The sequence below is a fragment of the Fibroporia radiculosa genome, assembly GCF_000313525.1.
Source record: "Fibroporia radiculosa TFFH 294 genomic supercontigs, scaffold5478, whole genome shotgun sequence".
NCBI lineage: Eukaryota > Fungi > Basidiomycota > Agaricomycetes > Polyporales > Fibroporiaceae > Fibroporia > Fibroporia radiculosa.
In genome coordinates, this window is record NW_012133422.1 from 33,739 (window position 1) to 57,904 (window position 24,166).

The 24,166-nt window shown below is 50.9% G+C and overlaps 8 protein-coding genes across 8 annotated transcripts; 1 reads left to right on the forward strand and 7 right to left on the reverse strand.

Annotated features, from left to right (window-relative positions):
* Positions 1-8: 8 nt before the first annotated feature.
* On the reverse strand, positions 9-4,512 carry FIBRA_05860 (uncharacterized protein; the record flags this gene model as incomplete). Its single annotated transcript, XM_012327607.1, has 17 exons — positions 9-395; positions 449-664; positions 718-864; positions 917-1,084; positions 1,133-1,236; positions 1,284-1,378; positions 1,427-1,497; positions 1,556-1,982; positions 2,033-3,076; positions 3,135-3,208; positions 3,256-3,351; positions 3,401-3,811; positions 3,874-3,971; positions 4,020-4,132; positions 4,182-4,331; positions 4,389-4,414; positions 4,474-4,512. The coding sequence occupies 17 exons, from the start codon at positions 4,510-4,512 to the stop codon at positions 9-11; spliced, it is 3,666 nt and encodes a 1,221-aa protein (XP_012182997.1).
* A 367-nt stretch (positions 4,513-4,879) lies between these two features.
* Positions 4,880-6,568, reverse strand: FIBRA_05861 (uncharacterized protein; the record flags this gene model as incomplete). The annotated part of the gene is made up of 8 exons (XM_012327608.1): positions 4,880-4,896; positions 4,949-5,250; positions 5,314-5,445; positions 5,497-5,727; positions 5,779-6,102; positions 6,168-6,333; positions 6,388-6,499; positions 6,551-6,568. 8 exons carry the CDS (start codon positions 6,566-6,568, stop codon positions 4,880-4,882), a joined length of 1,302 nt encoding a protein of 433 aa, XP_012182998.1.
* Positions 6,569-7,081: 513 nt separating this feature from the next.
* FIBRA_05862 (uncharacterized protein) lies at positions 7,082-8,914 on the reverse strand (the record flags this gene model as incomplete). The annotated part of the gene is made up of 4 exons (XM_012327609.1): positions 7,082-7,440; positions 7,494-7,611; positions 7,663-7,995; positions 8,045-8,914. The coding sequence occupies 4 exons, from the start codon at positions 8,912-8,914 to the stop codon at positions 7,082-7,084; spliced, it is 1,680 nt and encodes a 559-aa protein (XP_012182999.1).
* A 1,497-nt stretch (positions 8,915-10,411) lies between these two features.
* Positions 10,412-11,112, forward strand: FIBRA_05863 (uncharacterized protein; the record flags this gene model as incomplete). Its single annotated transcript, XM_012327610.1, has 3 exons — positions 10,412-10,767; positions 10,825-10,969; positions 11,026-11,112. 3 exons carry the CDS (start codon positions 10,412-10,414, stop codon positions 11,110-11,112), a joined length of 588 nt encoding a protein of 195 aa, XP_012183000.1.
* A 326-nt stretch (positions 11,113-11,438) lies between these two features.
* FIBRA_05864 (uncharacterized protein) lies at positions 11,439-13,662 on the reverse strand (the record flags this gene model as incomplete). The annotated part of the gene is made up of 11 exons (XM_012327611.1): positions 11,439-11,524; positions 11,554-11,814; positions 11,873-12,078; positions 12,130-12,244; positions 12,307-12,400; positions 12,461-12,525; positions 12,587-12,662; positions 12,720-12,809; positions 12,867-13,119; positions 13,177-13,534; positions 13,593-13,662. The coding sequence occupies 11 exons, from the start codon at positions 13,660-13,662 to the stop codon at positions 11,439-11,441; spliced, it is 1,674 nt and encodes a 557-aa protein (XP_012183001.1).
* Positions 13,663-14,304: 642 nt separating this feature from the next.
* Positions 14,305-17,057, reverse strand: FIBRA_05865 (uncharacterized protein; the record flags this gene model as incomplete). Its single annotated transcript, XM_012327612.1, has 10 exons — positions 14,305-15,437; positions 15,489-15,523; positions 15,573-15,643; positions 15,706-15,837; positions 15,889-16,170; positions 16,244-16,333; positions 16,401-16,664; positions 16,730-16,810; positions 16,866-16,916; positions 16,974-17,057. 10 exons carry the CDS (start codon positions 17,055-17,057, stop codon positions 14,305-14,307), a joined length of 2,223 nt encoding a protein of 740 aa, XP_012183002.1.
* Positions 17,058-17,829: 772 nt separating this feature from the next.
* On the reverse strand, positions 17,830-19,830 carry FIBRA_05866 (uncharacterized protein; the record flags this gene model as incomplete). Its single annotated transcript, XM_012327613.1, has 7 exons — positions 17,830-18,123; positions 18,184-18,272; positions 18,338-18,593; positions 18,655-18,715; positions 19,170-19,270; positions 19,335-19,421; positions 19,477-19,830. The coding sequence occupies 7 exons, from the start codon at positions 19,828-19,830 to the stop codon at positions 17,830-17,832; spliced, it is 1,242 nt and encodes a 413-aa protein (XP_012183003.1).
* A 2,775-nt stretch (positions 19,831-22,605) lies between these two features.
* FIBRA_05867 (uncharacterized protein) lies at positions 22,606-24,046 on the reverse strand (the record flags this gene model as incomplete). Its single annotated transcript, XM_012327614.1, has 3 exons — positions 22,606-23,490; positions 23,547-23,692; positions 23,755-24,046. The coding sequence occupies 3 exons, from the start codon at positions 24,044-24,046 to the stop codon at positions 22,606-22,608; spliced, it is 1,323 nt and encodes a 440-aa protein (XP_012183004.1).
* Positions 24,047-24,166: the final 120 nt, after the last annotated feature.

Sequence of the window (24,166 nt, forward strand, 5' to 3'; positions counted from 1 at the left end):
AGGGTTTTTCATGCTCCTACGAGCTCTCTAAACTCGACGCTCCATTCTCCAGACTTCCTAGTACCTTCCACAAACGCATCGAAGCGTGGGTTAGATCCCGGTTGGCTGATCTTGCTGAGTGCTGCGACAGCTCTAAGTGTGCTCCTTTGCAACTCGGCAGCGCGCTCAATGTCTTGCTTGACGGTGTCCTTCGTGACCGTGGCGCCTTTCATGCTCTTCTCCAGGGGCTGAGTGATGTCATCGAGTCGCTGAGCAACTGCTGTCGGTGCGACCTGCGACAGTCGGAACAGCATCATATGGCAGATGACCTTGACCTCATCAGAGTCATCCGAAAGCCCAGCAAGTACGCGCCCAATGAATTCGTGCAGGTCGAGCTTTGTCAAACAAGTGTCCAGCTGCAATCGACGTGAGCAATTTGCATATTTATTGACGTGCAAGATATACAAACCAGGGTATAAAGCGTCTCGTGGGCTGTCTTTCGAGCTTCCAAACCATCATCCACTTTGTGCGTCCAGGGCCCCATTTGGACCGTACGGATGAGGTCTTGGTTGATGTGAGTCTCCTTATACAGGTTGGGAAGGATAAATTGTAGCTGATCACGGATGAGATGTGGCTTTAGACGAGCCGCAGAATTCAACGCTGATAATGCCAAACGTCGTACGGTCTGCATTTCCCCGTATTAGCAAGATGCATTGGGTATTTGACAAAAGCACTGACCAGGTCGGCATCAGTAATCAAGGCCAGGAAATCCATGAGAACAGAGCTGAGGAGCTCGTCATACGAGGGGGACGTCTCTGAGAAGGTATACCTAATCGCGGATATAACAGTTGCTCGTGAGGCTGGATTTGCATCACGAATGCGTTCCTAAACACAGTCTTAAAACAACTTTAGCAACAAGGACAGATGGATCGCTTACGTGAAGCTGAGGCAGGTATCGTGAAGGATGTGTGGTGGTAAGCTTGCCGAGACACGCTGCAGCAACATTTCGTGTTGTCTCTTCGGAATTGTCAGAATTCTCGAATAATGGCACCCAAAGAAGATCTGCAACGGTTTCAAGTTGACCACGCGAGCAGTGGGTAACAACCTGCGAGTAGTGATAAGCGAACATCAAGAGAGCCACGTCGCTACGTACCTCCTTCAGGGCATGAAGAGATAGCAATCGTTTCTCTTGGTTGCTTTCAACAATTTTGACGATAACAGGGAGGAAATGATGCAGGTTTCCCACAGCAACGTTCCCTGAAATCATATCAGAATATGATACTCAAAACACTGAGGTCCCTTACCAGCTGCGAAAGCGGCAGCAGTTCGGATATCTTCTTGCTCGGCAGTAAAGCGCTCAATGATCTGAGAGAAGATGTTGCCTTGTAAGGTCATATCGCTGAGAATATTGTAAGTTCAATTGCACATGAATGAAGCAGAGACACACATAAAACGACCGATTTCCCCCATAACGAGAAGGCTCAAGACTACTTGCGACGTCCTTGCTTTTGAAGACGGCTTAAGAAGAAAAGACAAATAAGTCAAAGTATGGATGGGCCTCTTCCAGTCGATATACCTTCAGATGTTTCGAGAACTCAGCAACAGTGCCGGCAGCGACACCTTGTTGGCTCTTGGCAATCTGGCCGATGCACCGCGCCACATTCGACTGCGATATTTCACCCTTGGGGGCCTTCTCAAGAGAGTTAACGAGGTTAGGAATAACATGTGTCGCAACTTGCATATCAGCCTCCACAAGAGCGGCAAAAAATGCTAGCACTGAATCAAATGCTGCGCCGGCAACGAGTGGAGAGTGTGCAATGTCATATATATCGAAAAGGATTTCTGTCTCTACCTCTGGATAGGTGGTAGACGGAGACAGCTCCAGAAGAAGAGCGATCACTGACAACGCTTGCGACATCAATGAGATATCGGAAGTATTGATATAGCCCTTGAATGTAGGAATAAGGCCGGCCGGAAGATCAGCCGGTAGCCCCGTCTTATATCTATGTGTCTTCTCAGAACTTGAGCAGAGAACGGCAGGGATGAGACAAACCTTCGTAGAAGAGCATCCAGACAGTTGAACATATCACTCTTGCCAGATCTTCCACTCTTCTTAAGCAGAGATATGACCCATTGTACGCATCCATTCACCCAGTTTTGGTCAATATCGACCTCTCGAGCCACGCGCGTGACTACTTGAACCGCGCCATCCGTACGTCCCGTCGTCCTACACATCGCCTCCCATTCCTTCCTGTCCTTGTTCTTCACAACATCAAATGCGCATATCCACAAATCACCTATGCATATTTCAGCACACGACCTCACCTCCGCATCCGTATCGTGGTTGCTTAATCTCTGAACTCCCTCGATGTACACGGCCTCAGTCCAGTCGCTGCCTTTCACGGGCTGCGTAGCGTTCAATAGAGAAGAGAAGACGCGGAAAGATTCTGACGCGATCCTTGGGTGTTTCTCTCGAAGCGATTTCAACAAAATTGGCGTGATACTGTCCAATGAACTGGAGAACACGGGCGGGGAGTGCGTTGAAAAAAAGAGCGCGATAAATGACATGCAAGTGATGTGCAGCGCAGATGCATTTGCCTTTGCCGACTGCGTTAAAACTGCCTTCGTCGTCGTAATAATCTGCGGCGCGTAACTCGACAGGGAACCAGGTAAGACGGTCAGCAGGGTATGCAGCAAGGTGAAACCGGCCTGGAGGGTAGCAGGTGAGGTCTTGGGTGACTTCAACTGCGCAAGCAGTGCTTTCGCGAGTGCCGACACTTGCGATCGAAGGAGGCTATATGGTGTTTCCTCAACCTCCATACCTTCATCTCGTTTGCGCTTTCCGCCGATCGCATAGTCGGTGTCTCGGGACTGAGCAACACCGCCGTACACACTGGTCTGCTTCAGGAGGCCAGCATATGTGCTCCATACCTCCACTCGCACTGTTTCCTCACGATCCCCAAATCGTGAAATCAAAACAGGGGATACCTCCTTGTACAATGTGATCAGCAGCTCTGGACGGGTATCTACGATCGCTGCGAACAACTTCGTAGCTGATCGGCGAATCTTGTACGATGTGTCCTCATCGTCCGAATATCTACCCCAAGTCATCATCAGAACACACTGAAAGGAAATGTTTGGGCACGAGCACTAACTCGTCGAGTTCGGCCTCGTCATCGTCGTCTTCATCCGCCATTTCCTCGTCTTCATCATCGCCGCCAGCATAATTCTAATACATATATGGGCAAGAGAATATGCTTGACGAAATTCACTTACAGGATCGTATTTGATCCACTTATTTCCCACTTGGATCGTGGATGAGAGGAACGGTGTAATCTCTGCAGGACAACGCAGGACCAACGCTTCCAATGCCTGGCTTTCCGCATGAGGGCATTCTTGAACGTCATCCGGACACACATACCTGCAAACAACTCTCCTGCAGTTCTTCGTCATCTCGCTCCACTGCTTTGATTATTCCTGGCACTAGGTTTCCCAACACCGGTCCAATTTGGTGCGGTGTGTGGCGAGCGACGGCTGCAATAAGCTGGACTGTGGTGCGCTGATTGTCCACATATGTAGATGACACAAGCTCTGGTAGAATCTTTTTTGATAGCAGCTCTGAGAAGAGTTCAGGACGCGCCGTCGGCAGAAACTGGGCAAGGGTTGTGATAGCGCGCTTGCGTACGGCAGGGCGCGGATGATCGAGCATCGGCGTGAGTACAGACAGCGGCTGTGGTTCTAGCTCAGCACTCGCCACATAAGCGGGAAAGCGAACGATCAAAATTGAAAGAATTGACAAAGTCTCAAGGAGCGTGTCCGGGGGCGTATCCGACTGCAAGCATGACACAATCACGTTAGCCTACGCGGTACTCATGCATGCGCGACGGTACCTACAGCAGCCAATCGCATGAGAAGTTTGGGCGTTAGCTTCTCGCATGCCTTAGCAGCGATTTTTCCTTCTGGTGGTAGCTCAGAAGTAATCGTCTTGAGAGCTGAACTAATGTGAGAGAAAATATGCGTTAATTTATAATCAAGTATACCTAAAGCCGATATATCCCGTAACTCCTCGTCCTTGCCCGACAAGAAGTCGATCAGTCGATCTATGACATTCTCCACCTGGGACTCTCGGATAATCTTGACGAGTTGGCCGATACTTCTAGATCTCAGTGGTCATGTTTAAAAGGATGACTGTAATAGCATACCATTTCACAGCTTGGTTCTTGACTTCAGAAATTTTATCTTCCACGAGTTGTAGCACTTGACGAAGTACTTTGTTCTCTGTAGGCTCATCTCCTAGGAACGTATTGGGATCGTCTTTTACGGCTGCCATGAGATCGCTTAGACCCATGTATCTTGACATTACACGATTAGTCTAACAGTAGCCATAACCACAGTCATCTCAGACAAACCGGAAGTCCTGGTCAGACGATTGCATCTGGAGTGGCGGTAGTAAGTACTAGGGCTCGGATCGTCATTCTTTACACAAGCAGTTACCTTCTCGACAAGACCGTTCATAATATATGTTTTCGTCATGTTGGGCGTAATATAGGGGTAACGTACAAAGTTGAGCGGCAAGAAAACGAGAAAGAACGAGGCCCCGCCGAAGAGTCTTAAGCCGCCCGGGTGGAATCTACTATGTCCATGCAGTCACGTGATGGTATATCGGATGTACGGCTCAGGCTCAGGCTGAGGTAAGTACTAGTAACTAAACTACAGCTGAGGTTTGTTGCAGGAGGTAATTGCCGCAACCTCCTGGAGCGGGGCACAGGACAGTAAGAAACTCAGATTGGTGCAAGAGATCCAGCTCGCGGTACTCAAACACTACGAAACGAAATAACCTGTAAAACATATACAGCCATTCATCCAGCGATATACATACAATGTAATATACAATTATCGATCATGCGCCTTCATTCCCTGTAGTATCCAGCTTAGTTCAAGTGATGATGCGACCTACCACAGTACTTACCTGACTCTAACGTCCATTGATCGTGTCTCTTAATGTCCTCGGAAGTAACTGTCGGTCGAACGTTATCCAATGACTTCAAAAAGTCTCCCACCCTCAGTGGGGGCTCAAGTAGCTCCTCACTCTCCACATCTGACCACGACTTCTCCACGCCATCAGGGTCCCCGGGCGAACACGGTGTCCATTTAAGAACCGTTGCATTGGTGGGAGATGGCACAGACTTAAAATGTGTAGCAGATAGGACTTTGCGAACGGGTTGCATGAGGGCATCACGGACGACGACGGATATATCGGATCCCGAATAGCTGCCCGATGATAGATATTGACCGTCAATATATAGAAATCAGTGTGCACCACTAAAACCATACCCGTCTGTCTTTGATGCAAGCATTTGATAGTCTTTTGCCGTCAGTTCACAAGGGGTATCGCCAACATGCAACTGGAACATTCGCCTTCGTGCTTCAGTTCCTGGTAGAGGAATGTATATTCGCTTCTCAAATCTATCATAAATGGTCAAGTAGTGCCACTGAATTGTGAACAAGCGTACACACCTCCGCTTGATTGCATTGTCTAGTTGCCATGGAATGTTTGTAGCACCAAGGACAAGGACGCCAGTATCGTCGTGACCGACACCGTTCATTTGCACGAGGAATTCTGTCTTGATTCGCCGCGATCCTTCCGACTCCTGCTCGTTGCGAGAACCCGCGAGTGAATCCACCTCATCGATGAAGATGATAGCAGGCTTGTTTTCGCGCGCCATCTCGAATAGCTGCTTCACTAGTCTGTATATCAAGCCTCAGTGTATGATAAAACAGAAATATGACAAAACGAACCTTTCAGAATCACCTTGCCACTTGCTAACAAGGTCGCTGGAGCTGACGCTAAAGAACGTACCCTGGGCCTCGGTCGCAACAGCCTTAGCAAGGTAGGACTTTCCGGTTCCCGGAGGACCATAGAGTAGAATACCTCTCCACGGTGTCCGCTTCCCTGTAAACAAATGCGGAAACTTGATGGGGAGAATTACGGCTTCCTTCAACGATTCCTTCGCTGCTTCAAGACCAGCAACGTCCTCCCACTTAACGTTCGGTTTCTCCGTGATTATCGCGCCCGCCAGGCCGGCTCGTAGCTTCTTCACCTCATCGTCGTCACCGTCTTTCCTATGACAAATTCAAGCGATAGCTGACCTCTTTCAGTGCGATCAGATCGTGGTCGCGACACTCACTTCTTGCCTCCAGGACCTATCCCACCACTCGAGCCATTGACGCCAATGGCCTTCTTTGCTGCCTTCTCTTGCGACTGCGTTAGATGGTCTTTCAAGGTCTCCGCCCGCGCGAGATATTCGACTACTTTCGAGCGGATAAGCTGCTTCGACTTCTCATTCTTCTCATCTGGACAATATCAAGCCTCAACAAGTGGATATTATTCGAAGATGACACACGCACACTTGAGGGCAAGCATGAAATAGTCTAGGGCATTCTGGTATTGTCTGTATGCTTCCGCATAGCTCTGCTTGGTATCTTCTTCAATTGCGCGTTGAACAAGATCAATGGCACGCTAGTTGCATGCAATGAGCTCTCGGCGCACGCCAACAAAACTGTCACTCACATCCAAGTTGCCACTCATCGTGTACGCTCTCTTAGCCTAGCAATGTGCCTGGCAGTGGCGACTAGCGCTACTTTGCACGCAAGCCTGCAACAATTGTTGTGCATTGTTAGAATTCGAGGTCGCAGCATAACACATACAAACAACATCTACGATTGATCAATGGTATCGACTAAGCTGCTCCATAGATTACAGTAGTACAGGAGGTGCATATATTATGGCGGTGCTATGAGCTACAGTCCACTGTCAGCTTCTAGAGCTGAACAGTACACAGCAGTGTGATGTGAATCGCATGACATTGCTAGATCAAAGAAGCACACCGTACGCTCCCTCGTCACCAAGGAACCGTAAACTAAACGAATAGTACATCTACACCGAAATCCAAATCAGATGAACGAGAAAACAGCAGCACATCAACGCAGGATCGCGAGCACCGCTCAAGGACGAGAACAAGAACAACGCGAGTAGATGATGTCCCTGTGTACTGAGAAGGATGAAAAGAAAAACACCAAGCATGGGGCCGTGCCTCCACGATCATGAAACAATTTGGACCTGTGCGTGAGCCATTGCTCGCGCATTTACGTGAACGTGAGTTGGCTTTGGGACCAGATGGCAGACCTCAATGCTCTTCACCCACGGTTGTTCTATGATGTCGTCGATCATGCACCGAAGCTTCGGATTCGGCTCCAGCATCTTCCTAATGACGGGGCGACACGCGCGAGGAGATAAATTGTTGATCGTCGGAGGACAAGACGACTGAGTCTGGCATGCAGAAACATATGCGGCGAACAGGGGGTCACTAGACTGAGCGACCGTCCAGGGGAGTTCTTGGAAGTGTAGGCAGTAATAAACAACGCCGCACGCCCAAATATCGACAAGGCGGGCGTCATAAGCTAGCCCATCCCAGTCAGGTGCATGGACAAAGGATCCATGGTCATATGCTTACGTTTGCCCAAAAATTGCTCTGGAGCGATATACGGTTCACTTCCGCACAATCCAGTAGACATGTGTACGGTCTTCTCCCAAGGTAGTCGATAGACAGTTGACGCACCGTAATCACCGATCTAGAACAATGAGGTCAGTAATAGCACGGACCCGAGTATGACGACACATACCTTAAGGTGGCCCTTCATATCGAAGAACAGGTTTTCCGGTTTTAGATCACGATGAGCGACGCCCTGATTATGCAAGTACTGGACCCCGGTCAAGATCTGTCTGAAGCAGCACTCGACTTCGCTCGGCGACATGCCTCCTCTTTTAATAGCCGCGTACAGGTCTCCACCTGGACAGAACTCCATCACTTCGCACCAATGCTGACTCTCGTCCTGCACAAGGTCCACAGTCTCGACAATATTGATATGATGAAGCGTCGAAGATATGCAGAACTCGGCGGTGAGCTTCTTCACATATTCCTTTTCAGTCTCGTTCTTTCTCCGTTTCCGGAATTCCTGTCATACTAGGCTAAGTATGTGTCGTAACAACTAACTAAATGCGTACCTTGACAGCGTATAGCTTCTCTTCGCTGCGATCCCACTTATGCGCGAGTCGCACAACGGAGGTGGCTCCTTTACCAATTGCAACCTTCTCACACACACCGTACTTCTTCAACAGACTGGTGGTGCTATCTCCAGCGGTTGAACCGCGGTCGGAGCCGGACTTCTTGCTACTGGCTGTCGACCGTGCTGACGACTTCCTCACCAGCTTAGGAGCCTCGAACAACGACTTGACGGTGAGCTTCCGGCTACTGCCATCAGATTGTGAATGCACAGACGCAGGCCGAGAAGCCGGGACAAATGCCTTGGCAGTAGTCGCAGAATCAGGTTCGGCGCCACTGGTAGATGAAGGAGATATCCGCAAAGCCGTGGACGGAGGCTGCTCCTTCGACGGCTGTAATGCAGCATTGAGCTTACCGCCAGAGACACCAGCGGACATGCTAGCCGCTCTGCTAGGCGGCTGCGTCGAGGGCAAGCTCCAGCTTTCGCTTTCAGAAGCAGAAAGGGAATCGCTCGAAGAAGGCGTCATCGAGCCCGTCGTAGACGAGTAGTCGCGGCAAATGACAGGGGAGTCAAATTTCTCCGAACTGTAAATGTCTTCGAGGCTCTTCCTTGTGTGACCCGGTGCCTTCTGATAAAGGTGTGAATCTGGAGGAGGGAGAGGAACGTGGTGGCCGTTGGAGGTCACGGGCTTGCCACTGGATGCCACAGACGTGGTCTGCTTTGCAGGACGTAGATGGCTTGTTCCGTTGACTCGCGATTTGGTGGAGGTAGAAGAGACGCGTTTGGAGGACGGTATGTCGCCATGCGGCGGTTTGTCAGAACCGTCGGGGCCGTCGCCCTCAGTCTGCGCGGTTTCGGCGGCATCGACCATTGTCATAAGAGGAGACTGAAATTGGGATGTGCTCGTGAGTGTTGTGATGTTAAGAGAAAATGCGACAGGGGGGCCGGAGGGGGATGTGATGGGTGTTGGAGGAGGCGGAAAGTCGTGGGCCGGGGGATCGTTTATTGGGATATCATGACGACTACCACGTTGAAAGGGGGGGGGCAGCGTGAGTCGAGGTGGTGGGTGAAGGGTAGCGAGAGGGCGTAAGAGGGGACAACCCCCTCGCTGGTGCCGTTAAGAAACGGCTGGAAGAAGGAGGAAGGGATGCTGGGAGCGGACGGCGAGCGCTGCGATGAGATTTGAACCGGAGCAAGGCGTTGCTGCGCCACCCAGCCAACCTTTTTATGGATGTTATGTAAGCCTCGACCCGGCCGGGGTCCGGGACCTGGCCCGGCGAGCGGCGATGGCCACGTTCTGTCCTCGCCCGACCGCCCGGAATAATGAGAATAGACTCGAATGAGTGTATATCCCAGCGTTCTTACAACACGAGGCAACGGCACAGGCGTGGCCTGCAGCGGATCCGAATCTGATAGAAGCGATTCATCTCCCACTAACGAGACATCTCATGTGCAGAATGATCAAGGGAAGCACGCCTGCTAACACATTTCCCCTCTCGGAATTTCCGCGATAAGGGAGCGGTTTTTGCTATGGGCACCTTGCTCCGTTTCTCAGATGAACCCAGCCCTGTGTTAACCTCAGTGGGACTCCTCCACGCCCTATCCCCGAGCTTGGCCGGCTAACTGTTGATGTCATGGCGCTGAGAGCAAACGAGAGAAAATACCTCTGTCAGCGCTCCGCCACGTTGGCGTCGGGCGTTCACAGCCTCTCGTCATCCTGACCCTGGTGCAGTGAGCCGGCACTGGTCCATGAACAGCAGACAAAAGGAAATGCTCCACACTGCTGACGAGGACTAAAGCAGGAGCCCATGAGCCCGTCCGACGGCGTGATCGGATGGGCTCGGGACCCGGCGATGGTGACAGCCCCGAGGACACAGGTCGTCCGCACCCGCTTTCACCGCAGTGTCCGTCCTTCATGAGGATATCGACATCGACGGTGGTGAAGTGGCCGCAGGTGAAGGAGATCTTACATAGAGCGGAGGACCGGGACAGCAGAACAGACGGCGGAACAAGCAAGGCACGACCACAATTGTATCAGCGTGTCAAGAATAGCGGCAGAGTCGACCACTTGTCCGCCACAAGTGCACGAGGCACATGTGTGTGCAACAGAGAACGGAAAGATATTCAGAAAACAAAGCGAGGCCGTGCCTGTCCGGTGTGCCGGTGCTATGCAGCTGTAGAGTTAACGTTTCGGCATTGGCCGGGAGGCTGAACTCACGTAAGCTCTCACCACCTTGGGATACCGCTGAGCGAGCTGTCGCTCTCATCGCTATTCCTCAAGACCAAGGTAAGTGCTGTCGCTGCAACGCCCGATATCTACGACACAGGTTAACACCTTGATGCTAATTGCTGTCCTTCTGCAGACACCATGGTGAACCTCCGGTCCCAAAAGCGCCTCGCCGCCTCTGTCGCGAGCGTCGGCAAGCGCAAAATCTGGCTCGACCCCAATGAGCAAGCTGAAATCGGTAACGCCAACTCCCGCACGCACGTAAAGAAGCTTATCAAGGATGGCCGCATCATCGTCAAGCCTACAACCGTCCACTCACGCGCGCGCACTCGCGACCTCCTTGCCGCGAAGCGCAAGGGTCGTCACACCGGCCCCGGTAAGAGGAAAGGTACTTCTGAGGCCCGGATGCCCAGCAAGGTTATGTGGATGCGGAGACAGCGGGTGTTACGTCGGTTGTTGAGGAAGTACAGAGAGGCGGGCAAGATTGATAAGCACCTGTGAGTGTGGAGTTTTTGTACTGATTCAGAACAAGTTCGAGCTGAGCCACTACGAAGCTATCACTCGCTGTATCAGAAGTCGAAGGGTAACGTGTTCAAGAACAAGCGTGTGCTCATGGAGTACATCCACAAAGCAAAGGCGGAGAAGAACCGCACGAAGGTTCTTTCTGATCAGATGGAGGCTCGTCGTACTAAGAACAAGGTATATTTGTGCTGTACCACTTTCGTAAGAAAGAGCTGTGTTAACAATGATTTCAGGCTGCTCGTGAGCGTCGTGCACAGCGTGTGGCGGAGAAGAGGCAGGCGATCCTTGCCATTGAGCACGAGGCACCCGTTCAGGAGTAAATATAATCATGTCTCACTGTCCCCACCACCACCTACGCCCTTTCACGCCACCTGTATCTTATGCCATGCATGCTTTCGATTCATACATCAAGTCCATGCTCGCATGTTATGTCGTCGGTCTTAGATCCGATAATTCGCCAGTGTATCATTGACTCCTGTGAGGTTGTGCCGATACTACAAGATGTCCATGACTACTTCCACTATGTTTGTAGTCTTGTCCTGATTATCCAGTTGGTATGATCATTTGAAATCAAGCGCAAAAATAGTGTGAAGACATCGTATTCATGCTTGGTCATACGACCGGATTTACGCCGTCGTTCAAATGTTCAACGATGGCCTGACACCTTGTGATCATGGAAATTAATTTCGACAAGGAACAAGAATACGACAAGTAAATGGCGGCCTTCATCGCCTACAATAAAACATGAGCTAGACTCATACACATCTTCTTGACATTCCGCTTCTTCGCCACTGTCTCGACCATTTCTCTCGACACCACGACGACTTCCTCGACTGAATCGTCCTCTTTCCGTCTTCTTATAAGTAAGCCGCATTCATTCAACGCAAACGCCGCGTCGTCGACGCGCAAGTTTGTGGCGCGCGCGATGTCCGTAAGCGTGCATTGCACCACGACATGTGCCGTAGCACTGCCGTCCGGATTTGGCGTCGTTTCTACTGTTCGCAAATTGGTAAACATCGGCTCTGCGATCGCACGTCGTCCCCATGAATTCACACCACACAATGACGGACCGTGACATACCGGCGTCATCGTAGGGCTCTGCAGGACGGCGGCTGGACAGCTCCTCGCCGTCCCAGCCCTTTGTGCTCTTGCGCCGTTTCAACCTTGCCTCTACAGTGTCCTCGGGTTCCGAGGGTGGAGACATCAGATGCGCCTCCGCAAGTTGCGGCACACCGCCCACGGTAATCATTCTGGATGTATCGGGGGGCAGCACAGCCAACAATCGCCTGCAACCCGCTTAATCAGGGCAAGCTCGGACACGGGATGCAGCTACGCACCGAAAAAATCTCACTAGCGTCGATACCCAGTACGTGAGATAACTCCGCAGTCCGAGATCAGACAGTGGACGTTCGGGCGTGCCGATTTTGCCAGTGCGGCGCGAGAGCTCGTAGCCTGCGTTATGAAAGCGAGGCCGCCCCTTAGTGGCGTACCGGGACCCGCGCACTGGTACTTACTGAACTCGATCATAAGCATTCCATAACCTTTCTTCTGATAAGGAGGAAGGACAACAATGCAGGCTAGGTTGTAGTCATCGTAGGATATTTTCTCCTGTAGATATGAAGACGGTCAGCTGCACGTTCCGCCAAATCACTATTTGGCCGTCGACACCTTCGAGAAGAATCCCAGGACATGATCTCGCTGCGAGTCGGCATCTGTCAAGATGTAGAACAAAACTAGAGATGGATGCGCCCTGTTAGATCCCCAACGTGCATGACTGTGAGAGCATCAGCCTACAGTTGTCACAGTCAAAAAACAACGTCTTGATATCGATGAAGAGCTTTCCAAACAAGGAGAGGTTTTGGCAATAGAGCTAAGGCAAGAGACAATCAAAGTTCAGGAAAAGGAGAGATAGTGTCGGCCTTCGCACCTTCTCCTTCGCGCCATCCACTTCCCATATTATATGTGCGCCTCGTTGATACACCTTGCGACCGGGCGGATGTCTGCGGATACACTTCTTCTAATACATCTGGCGCCCATCAGCCCACCGCACGACGACTCGAAGATACACACCCACGACATGCAGCTCCCAGGAGAGGCCTTCCGCCATATACTTGAAGCACTTGTCGCACACCCACAGCATCGCCTTCTCCCCTGTGCCGTTGTTCCGCCCGAGTCCGCCAGCAAGCAAGTCCGAGGTCCGACCATGCGAGCGAAAACTGGAGCGGCTGACGCCTTGGATACGAGAGGACGACGAGGGTCCGTGTGAGCTGGGTGTGGCCAGCTGGTCTTCTGTCTCGGTCTCGGTGAGAGGGTAGGGCGAGAAATACCTCCGTCTGGGCTGAGCCAGGCCTTCGCAAGAACGAGGCCTCGAAAGAGGAACTCACCAGGTCTTGATCTCCCATCGCCCAAAAACGACCTTGTCAAAATTTCTTTTTGCGGTGATCTGCTTGTGGTGTTGAATGTCGTATTCTTCCTCCGTGATGGGCTGAGGATTGCTTGTCCCAGGGCCCAGGGCCCCTGCGAGAGCACCTAAGTGGATGGGCGAGGCTACGCCCGCAGAGGTCTCCCCATCTACGGAGCTCCTCTTCCTCTTGCGAGTAGATCCATTGCTGGCCATGCCTGCCTCGTGGGATCCAGAGGGCCGTACGGCGTCTTGCGATATCCACTCATCAAGTCTCTTGTCGGAATTTACATAATGGACATACACCTCTTCTCCCCGGCGCTCGACGATGTAAGCGTGCTCTGTCCATGCATGAGTTGCTCGGTTATCACCAGACAATAGAATGATATCGCAACTTACGCTCGATGCCATTCTTGCTCACAATGCAGATGTCGTTCTGCTTGTCCATTGGTCCGGGGGTCGCGGGCATGAGGCAGGAATCTTCTCAAGTGTTAATGAATAATTATGTCCCGGGCTGACGCACAGAGTGCCTGAGCTGCGGCTTCAGTCGGAGAGCTTGTAGTCTAAACAGTCTGGCACGCACCCTCCGTGAGGCTGGTCAAGGATACAGATGGTGACGTCGTCGCCGAGGCCGTTAGCGAGGAGGGAATCCAACCAACAGATGTGACTGGCAGCAGAGAAGACTACGACAGCCACCACCGTGGTCGCAACTTTCCAAGTCGCGCTCAGGGAACGCCTGCAATTCATGCAACGTTTAAGAATCTACACACGATGTACAATAGAGTTACTGGGACACTAGGAGCTACATTGACTGTGACGACATGACATCACGTAAAGCGAGGCGAGGCAAACAACCACACAGAACATCATTACGGGACAACGAGAACAGCATGCATATGTATCAAGGACCACAATCCACCGACACAACGAACATGCATAAGAACATAAAAAAGCTGCAATCGGCAGAACCACAAAAAAGACCGGCGACCTCGGCGTTGGTTCCTCGGACCACCAGGATCAGAACGGAGATATTCCAGCGTCCACCGGCCGAGAGATGGACATAAACAGAAATCCGAGACCCAGGAAACCAGAATGAGACCAGAACCCTGAGCTAGCAGTAATCAAATCCCTGCGCCGATGGCGAGACCAGTCGAAGAGTACTGTCCGGACTAAGAGTCGAAAGTTCTGCGGGAAGAACAGGAAATCTTGAACTGAGAGATATGTCCGGAGCATCTTGGCCCAGGCCCAGGCCGACGCTGGCCCTGGGCAGAGTAGAGTACACCCTCGGGTCCGCACCACTAGGATGCGACATTTCGCTCGCCGAGAGTCCGAGATTCCACCTACTCCCGTACATTTCCCTCATCACCGCATCCATTTGGTCTTCATTGTCGCTCGAAACGCTCACCGACCCGGTCCCGGCGCCATCAGCATCGTTCCCGCTCCAAGTCTTCTTGCTGCCCTGCTTATGCGTTACTCGAGGAAGCCGTCCTCCTGAGAATATACCGTGGCATGAGCGCGGTGTCAACGTGGATATGGACAGGCGCGCATGTACAGGATTAGCCCGTCGCGTGTAACCGATCCCATTTCCGATTCGCTCAATTCCAGGTGGTAGGTCAGGAATCGGATACTGCATGAATGCAGGAATTGGGGTACTCTCTGGTCGTGCCTTCTTGCGTAATTTATTCCGCCCGCCTGCAGGTGATTGCGTAAACGGAGAGGCGTAGATCGACTGAGACTTCCGTAGCTGGTGAGAGGATAAAGGAGAAGCCACCCCCATTGGATTCACTCGACCAGAGGCAGGTGCAGACTCCAGCGTGTCCAGATCAAAATTGAGACTAGCATATTTACGGAGAGTTCCAAGCTTCTTCGGTGATTGCGGACTTGGCCGACAAACTCCGAATTCCGTAGGGATCCCGTTGTCGACTCGGTGCTCTTCGGTACCCAAGACCTGAGTGGCTTGCATTAGAGGCGTGCTTTCTGACGTCTCTGAATTAAGGGATACAGTTGTGGCATCTTGGCCAATTTCGAAACTGTCTGGAGGACCCTGCGTAACACCCTTGTCAAAATTAGTACTATCCTGTTCCCAAGTGAATGAGAACCCTTCGACAACCCCAGTGTTAGCCGACCTATTACGCAACAAGGTCGAGGCAAACATTTCTCGGACTTCTGCGATTGAGGTATCTGTGTCAACAGACAGATGATTCTGTCCATCTTGTCCGACGCCACCTTTGAAGTCCACAGTACCTGTCCATGACATATCAATAATATAATCTGACACAATATTTAGCACTTCACCTGAAAGTTGTTTGTTTCCAACCATACCCCAGTCCCTTGACACAACAAGTTAGGGAAGAAAATGATGGAAATCATATCACGTACGTTTGCGCAAAATACGCGTGTCGTTTGATGCCCTTTGCATCCAGACGCAACGCCGGATTACGCTCAAGACACTGCCGACAACAGAATCACGCTCGGGTCAAAGCTCAGATGTGGACTTTGCCCTCATAAATACCTTTGAAATGATATCCAATAGAAGGGGACTTAATAACTCGGATACACTAGGCGTCAAGTCACCATGCAAGAGTCTACTGAGCAGTAGGGATGGATGTGACAGTGACAATTCATCAGAATCGCAAAAAGCATGCTGCGAACGTATACAAATTAGCCGAAGAGTGCGCCGCACAACGGTACTCACTTTGCCTGTGGACATGAAACATAGCACTAGACCGAAACCCCACCAGTCGACAGCAAAATTGTATCTCCAATCGAGAAGGACCTCTGGTGCCTGATACACTCCAAAATTCACTTCCCTCACGCTGTCGGTGGATTTTACAGCGTCATATAAGGGCTTCTGTTCGAATCGAGCTTCGCTAAAGCCTGAGAGAACGACGTGTCCGTCCCCTCCTACGAGCACATTCTCGGGCTGCACGTCCCTATGGAGGATTCTTAGCTCATGTAAGGCTGAAATGCCGACTACCTGTACGTGTGCCCCAAGTCAGTCCCGGAGCAAGCTCGGAGTCAGTAGACCCGGCCGCAGAAACAGCACTCACGAGCTCAGCAGCGAGTAGCTGTGCGTCGTCCCGGTGGAAGGGACCATTGCGCTCCACACACGTTTTCAAACTCGTCTCCGCGTTGCCGGTCTACGTGTGCAAAGATGAGACCAGACTAACGATGGAGAGAAGCGCGCCAATGGCGAGAATCGCTCACCATCACCAGGTAGAGTGCCTTTTCGTCCTGGAAGCTCCACTGCAGCTTAGCCGCAAACGGAACTCCGCGCTCAGTGAGCAAACGCAGCACTGCCTGCTCGGTCCGGAAACGCCAGAGATCTCGGCCGTCCAGGCACGCAGCTTTCCTTAACACTTTGATAGCGTACGGATTTCTGGTATCCTTCTTGCGCCCCAGGACAATGTCGCTCGATTCATTTGGTTTTACGCGCATTGAGCAGATGACTTCAAAGTCTGCCGCAGAAACCTGCAGCAATCTCAGTTATACTGTATCCGACAGTTCTTGGGGCATTCCGAGCCATGAACACGGACCTTACGCGGAGACCGAATGTCCTCAGGGACTACTGTCAAAGCTTTAACTGGCTTCCGTCTTGGAGATAGAACCATAAGCTCCTGCAAGGGTGCGTATTCAGCCGCAATTTCTCATGGACGGAATCATTTGACCTACGTCAACGTCTTCGTCGTCCCAATCTGGTACAAGTCTCTTGATATCTTTAAACTGCTGCAGACGCAATGAGAAAACACACTTCCTTGACACTTCCACAAAAATGCGTACCTCAACCTCGAAGCTTACGTCGGATCCAATATTTCGTTGGTGGACTGTATGCCATTGTGTCTGTTCCAAAGTTGGCGTGTACATGATGAAAGGCGTGTGGTCGCATCTCATTCCTGTCAGACATGGCTACGTATCTTTGTCAATAAACTAAACTTTCTCAAACATAGGATGCTCGTCAATAGCATCTCCCTTACCTCGGACTGAGGTGTGTACGGAAAATTCGATACGCCAGCCGTATCATGGCACATAGAAGGTGTGACGGGGAACTAGGGCCTGACCTTAGGCACATGCTTCATGAGCTGCCCCACCGTAACGGAACACGCACCTCGCTGGCGGCTTTGCGGTGACCCGGAGGCTCGAGCAGGCTGGAAGTTATGCTCGGTGTCCTAAAATATTCTACCATTGCTGATTTGATCACCACCATTGTTGGTGATCACAAAATACGTGCACAAATACCAAGTCCTCGCGCAGAGATTAACAGTTTGGAAATTTTTACAACTGCGAGGTGGTAAGAGAACAGACGTGCATCGACCGACGCATCGTTAAAATCGAACCTAGTCCAATCCAAATGTGGAAGCTGGCCGATGGGCGCCTGCCATCCAATCCGTTACGGTCATACTTATGAGAAATCAGCCGCAGGTGGCGTAACGCAGCAGACATACTAGACTATCCACAGAAGGAAAACCACGCAAAATACAGATATAAATTGGTAATAGTACACTTTTGCCTAACGACTACAAAAACATTTCCATCGACGTTGTTCATCGTCACGACCGCAATGATTGCATACAAACTGAAGGTATTTGAGAACTTCGCTTGGGGCCATGGTATGGCTTCTGCCCTTGATCAATTGCTGTTACAAGCCTTCACTCCCATGCTCAGTCCAGCCACCTTTATCTCTCTGCCCGCCTGGCGCGCCCACTTTCATCTTGCTCTTCGTTTTCCGGCCACCCAGCTCCTTGTACATCTCACGCATCTCGTTCTTCGACAGCTTGGTTTCTCCTTCCGCTTCCTGGCGCCACTTTTCATCGCGTAACTCTCGAGGTGTCTGATGACCAGAGCCCCCAGGTGTGGAACGGCCAGAGTACGAATGGTAGATTGGCCCAAGTTCTTGGGAGCGATTGGCGATAGTTTGCAAGTGCATTATCCGCTATGGAAGGGTAGGAGGCGCTGATAAGTGTTTGAGAACTAGACCAACAGTGACGCTGACCCAATTCTGCTTTGACTCGCGCTTGGTCCATTTGCCAGGAGGCAAGCTTTCATCATGGAAGTTCTCTTTTCGATAATACTGGAACCAAACTAGTTTTGAACAAAGAATATAGGTCAGAAATTCAAGATGCATGTAATTTGTCGAAGGAAATAACCATAGTTCAACGTTTGGCTCTTGTTCCACTTCCTAGACACCCGTGTACATCTGGCAAGGTCTCGGATAGAGAGCCGAGAGAATATACGCTGCGATACCTCAGTAGGGAAAACTTTGAGTGGATCAGTTCGAGCACTCTGGATTGTCGAAGACAACTGGAGGTGTCTACGGGCGTGTCGTGCAGCCCCTCCAGGGCCGGGCGATGACGGGCGAGATGTGGGTCGCGATCGCGATGCAGGTGTCCCGGGCATGGATACCTGTACGGGAATATTCGGTTCCAACATGCGATGCATGCGATGTGAATGGATAACCACGTACAACGCCTACAAGTTCGTCATCACTGTCCCTGTCGCCGTGCGGCGTGGTTCGCCCACTGTGACTGCGGTGATGGCGGTCAGTAGATTCGCCGAGTTGCTTATCTAAGGAATCTAGGGTCTGAGTACGGAGAACATCCTGCAGGAGAGACATGGTGTAGAGCTTCAACGGGGTGTTCTACAAGAGATGGTGGTGGTAGCAGAAAGAGAGAGGATGACAAGTGGGACTCAGTTTGAGCGTCTGGGGTTTCCCCAGATTGAGGCGGATAATTACAGTGACGTCAATTTCCTTATAGGGAAAGGTCTCCTTCATCTCGCCCCACCAAGACCGACATTGGAGACTTTGATCTCCGAGAACGCCCGGTCATTGAGAACCACTACAGCTGAGAGGATCTCCAAGCTTGAGTTCGCAGCCAGACAATTATATAAACACTAGGAATCTTGGAAAACATATCGTAACGTGTGATAAGTTAGATGTCGCAGACAGCAAGGCATGGGCTTCATGATTCTTCCACGCACAACCACCTGCGGACTTTTGGCGTATCATGCTTGATCGTCCCATCTATTGGTGCTAGATTTGCCTTGAGGTTGCCTCGGAAGAAGACGGTGTACATGATGCACTAAAAGCCAATGAGAGTAACATCAATCCCGGGCATATGCGAAGGGGTTGCAATAGCGCCTTACATTTGGCCGCTTTGATGAGTGTACTTGCTTGAGAACTTTACCATGGTACCATTTCCCTTGCATACTGATCCAGACAAGATCTCCGCGCTGCCAAACGAGAACGTCAGATAACGAAATTAGTTCCGAAATTGATCAAGTTTACCTCAAACACATCTTCCTCTTGCTCATCCCAGGTGTTTTCTGGTGGCGTATCTTCCGAAGCATCGCTCCCAGATTGGTCAGGTTCAGAAGCCTCAGAGCCCGAGCTGTCGTATTCAGAATCGACGTATTCCGAGTGCACAGAATCCGAGTCCTCATCAGACTCCAAATAGTCGTCGCTATCATATGCGTCCTGTGCGTCTATCCGAGGTAATGGAGGACCAAGACCTTTTCGCCTAGGTTCATAGACCCAGAAATCACGCGGATCTTCTTCGGGCGACGGCGACCGCAAGTCAACACCGCGGTATTTGGGCTCGCAGACTGAACGGGACTTCGCATATCCTCTGATCGTTTGCATTGTGAATGTGTGGCGCGTAGTCAGGGCGGATGGTGAGAGCGTGGTGGTCGCCTTGAGCAGGGTGGCACGATAGGAGTGGCAAGATCTTGATCAAGATAGTCCAAGGTGAGGAAAGAAAGGCGGTAGGTGTGTCAGCCTTTTATATCTCAGATGATTGTGGTCCAAGCTATGATCAGAAGCAGTGTCCTTTGTTGTTCTCGGTCTGTGGCCCACGCGCTTGCCACGCTTCTTTTGTATTCGCGTGATTTGGGCCCATCTGAAGCATGCATCACTTCTGCAGTTGGGACAAAGCAACATGGCAACGGATGCTGGTGATGATGGCCCACGCCAGCAGGAGCATGATGATAAAAAACCAGTAGCTTTCGAAAAGTTGTGGCGAAATCGTGACGCACCTTTCGTGAAGTTGCTGTCACTAACAAACTGAGGCTGCATTGCACTAAGAAGCCACGAACCCGAGCCAAAGCGCGGTTTTTGGCCTCGTACATTACTATATACTACGCCGCTCACCTGAGATAGTTGAACATAGCCACTTGGACTCGTGATACTTGGTTGTGCTGTGCTGTACGAGCAGACTGCACGTTAGGGGGGAAAAGGCACGAACATCAAACAAGAAAGCCACTTCGCTCAGACACAGAGTTTGAGGGATATCCAAGATCTCGACGGCACGGCTGGGCGCGGGGCCCACTGTGGCACGCATCAGCCGCGCGAAGCCGTTTTAATTACCTATTCGAGCAGTTACTGCCGAGCGTCCATCGCGACAGTCGGCGCCTACTTGCGGCACATTAAAGTTCAGAAAGCTGGTCAAGTTAGCAAGGGGTCCGACGTCCTCACGCAACGGCACAAGCTCAAACTTTTGAATCGAATAAGTCTATGCGGCCTCGGAATGGCAGAAGTAGGGCTCTGATGCACTGGCAGAAGCCCTGGAGACTCAGATGAAACTGATATTTATTAATTGTACGCAAAATGTCAGTAAGACTGAGTGAGTCCCAGTAGGTGCATAACACTTGGTCCGTTCGCCTGATTGTGACCTCTGGGATCAGGTGCCTATCGATTGTGGATGGCTGCCATGATGGTACTCGGGCACTCTCCACGAACTAAATCGCCGCGCAGCGCAATCTTACCGGTGTCAATGTCTCTTTGTATATTCTGGGATGCCAGCCAGGATGATGGTGGTGCCGCGCGCGAAAATTCGGGTTCCAGAGCTGTGAGTGCGCTTACCGCACCTCGAATTATTTTGCCTGATCTCCATCACACATTAGACAACAACTAGTATATGAACCACTGGCCAAACAGTGGCTAAAATCTTTCGACGGTGACGAGTGATGGGCACCCGTGGCTAAAGAAGTTTAATCCTGCACTTTTGACTGTGGCGTATTCCTCACTGCGATAATTTTGACCGGTGACTACCTGAAGTCAATGATGATTCCATTCAACAAGAGCTGTTCTGGGCAAGTTTTTCTTGTGTTTGTCGTGTTCAGAACACCAAATGTATTGTGAAGGCTTTAACGAACACACTCTCAATCTCTTTTTTTCTGCGTGAGTGTCAATGGGTCTAATCGGTTCTTACCAAATCAACCAGCCATTTAAGGATTGACATCTTTGAAGGCTCGCATAACATCGATGTAACTTCTTGATTCCCGGCTGTGGTTTAGCCAGAGCTAAATGCGACGTCATTATACGAGCCGCGCTTTCTCAATTAGCTTCGTGGTTTCCAGCATGCCCCGCTGCGACAACCCTTCAGGACTGGCACTGATATACTTGTGGCTTGGTTCTTTTAGAGTTTACAATTTAATGTAACTTGCCCAGCGATCTTACCCATCTGAACATAGATGCTACAACGCTTTGCTATATTCAGGAGGACATAGAGCTGAAATTCGCGGCATACACTCTTGTGATCTGAGTCTTGGGTGATCTTTCAGCTTGCCCAATCTAAACGAACCGTCGAATGTGATGATCTTGCACGATTCTGCCACTTCAGTAAAAACAGCTAAGTAGTGGCGCGCACAGTACGTGACATCATGGCAGGATTGGTTTCCCATATCGAAATCCGCTAAATAAATGCAGACCAGCCCGATGCCGTCGCTACGATCACGCAACAGTCCAGCGTACACGATGAAACACAATGTACTTACTGTCTACATAGGGCCCGGCCCTTTCGGACAATAAAGGGAGACAAAAAAAGCGGGCCAAGATCGTACAGCTGAACTCACTATGAGCGACACTTTCAGACTGTATCTGATTGACGACCGTGGAGAACGAGCCGCAAAATGCCTTGACATAGACCTAGATATGAAAGTATATGTCGTATAACAGAGCCGTGACCGCGGCCGGCTGCAAACTGATCGACTGAACGGAACTACAGGAGGGAAACGTAACAATAAAATAGAGAGAAGAACCGAAGGCGGAGGATGGAACTGAGTGCAGCAAAGCCAATCACCTATCCTCATCAACCGCTTCAAGAATGTCATCTCTGAGTCGAAAGCACAGGCTGGACCAGGACGATGTCACGGAGCCCAAGAGACCTAGAGCCGAAGTCGAGAGACACGACTATTCAGGTGATTCTTCTGCAGCACGCTTCCCGGTAGTTGCTTCGTCCACTCCGCTTACATTCTCGAGCACGCCTCCCAGAGCAACCCCCCGAGCTTGGCATGCAGATAATAACGATCATACTGAATTGATGCTTTCCAGCAGCTTCCGACAGATTAGAGGCGATTCTTTTACTCTCTTTCTCTTTTCTTTCTTCTCTTCAATCAGCGATCAATTGAGCCTCAACCCTCACTGCCTTTGAGCCTCACCAGCAGATTGTTTGGCTTGAGATCGGGTCCGCATCGGATGCTTGAGCCCTTCCACTCTCATATTCCTCGCGCCAAAACGCTTTTGTCCATTAGGAGGTTCCTGCAGCGGGTGTAGAATCGGTTCCGTCTTTCCTCTATACTTTTCCACCCCACCTCTTCGAGTACCGTGTGCTTTAGAACCACCACTGGTGGGCTTGGGAAGTTCAACGTCTGCCGGATTCGTTATCGAATCCGTTGCCGGTACAGCTGCTTCAGCCGGCTCTTTGATCGCATTCTCGTCAGGATCGGGAAGAGGGCCGATAAGGTATTGTACGGGAATCCGTCCAATCGCGCTGAGAATTTTGATAAAATCCAAGGGGACCCTACCTGCGGCTGTGCGGCCAGGTATGTTCCATAAATCCTTCTCAATATCAAAGTATCGATTTACGATCCTCGTCCTGAGCACACTGATGCATCGTCCAAAGATGTCCAGATCAGGGGAAAGGGACATCTTTGCGGCGTCAAAAGTATCGGGAACTCTCAAAGCATTCTGTCTGGCGGGCAGCGAGTAGAATACACCGGTAGCAAAAGACCTCTGCTGCCGATAGTCGTGAGGTTGCGGGGGAGCTCCGTCGATAGACTTGATCCTCTTGTTAAACACAAAATAAACCGATATCCACCATAGAGATTCGAAATCGTGAAGGGGATTGTACCGGAAGATCACTATTGCTGGTTCAATTCGGGGGCCTGTTGCGGTAGAGGATCGGTGCAACTTATTGATTGTATCCAAAAGATCATCAGTCTCTATCGCGGCGTCCTTCGATTCCCTGAGCTTAAAGAAATAATTCTGGCCATCCACTTCGACAGACATGAAGTCAGCCGTGCCCTAACACGATCAAGAAATTTAGAAGCGTTAGGCGAGTCAAACAAAACAACACTCACTGTCCGAATATCATGAGAGGGGCAAGCCTCATCTAGCCGCTTGGCGTACTCAAAATCCGCCAACCTGACTCTCCCATTCAACACCAGAATATTGCCCGTGCTCAAATCTCGATGAACCCAACCGGCTTCATGCAGAAATCGCAGCACTGCCAGTAATACAAACACATCTCAGTACAATTCAGTAAATTGTGCATCAGGATAATCTTACCTAAAGCCGTCTGAGAGAGATAATCGAAAATCGCGCACAACGAGATTTCTTGATGCAGCGCGGTGCACACCTCCTTGAACACGATCCGATAGTGCGCCCTCGGATCATACTGATAGTACCTGCGATGCTGGACGACTTCACACAAACCATCATCGCCACGATGGTGTCCCGCATCACCCTTCGGCGCAGTATTCGATCCATGCTTGGCACCTGACAGACTCGATCCCTGCTTGCTACCCGATCCTGATCGCATATCCGAAGGACAGCTGCTCTGGCTTGTATCATCGGTCATCTCCTGCCCCAGAGTTACGAAACGAGACTGCAACGGGAACTGGCCATCTTTCAGCGAGATCTCCCTGCCTCTCGTCAACAAGTCCCGCGTATGGTCGACAATACCACCCGACATTCGCAC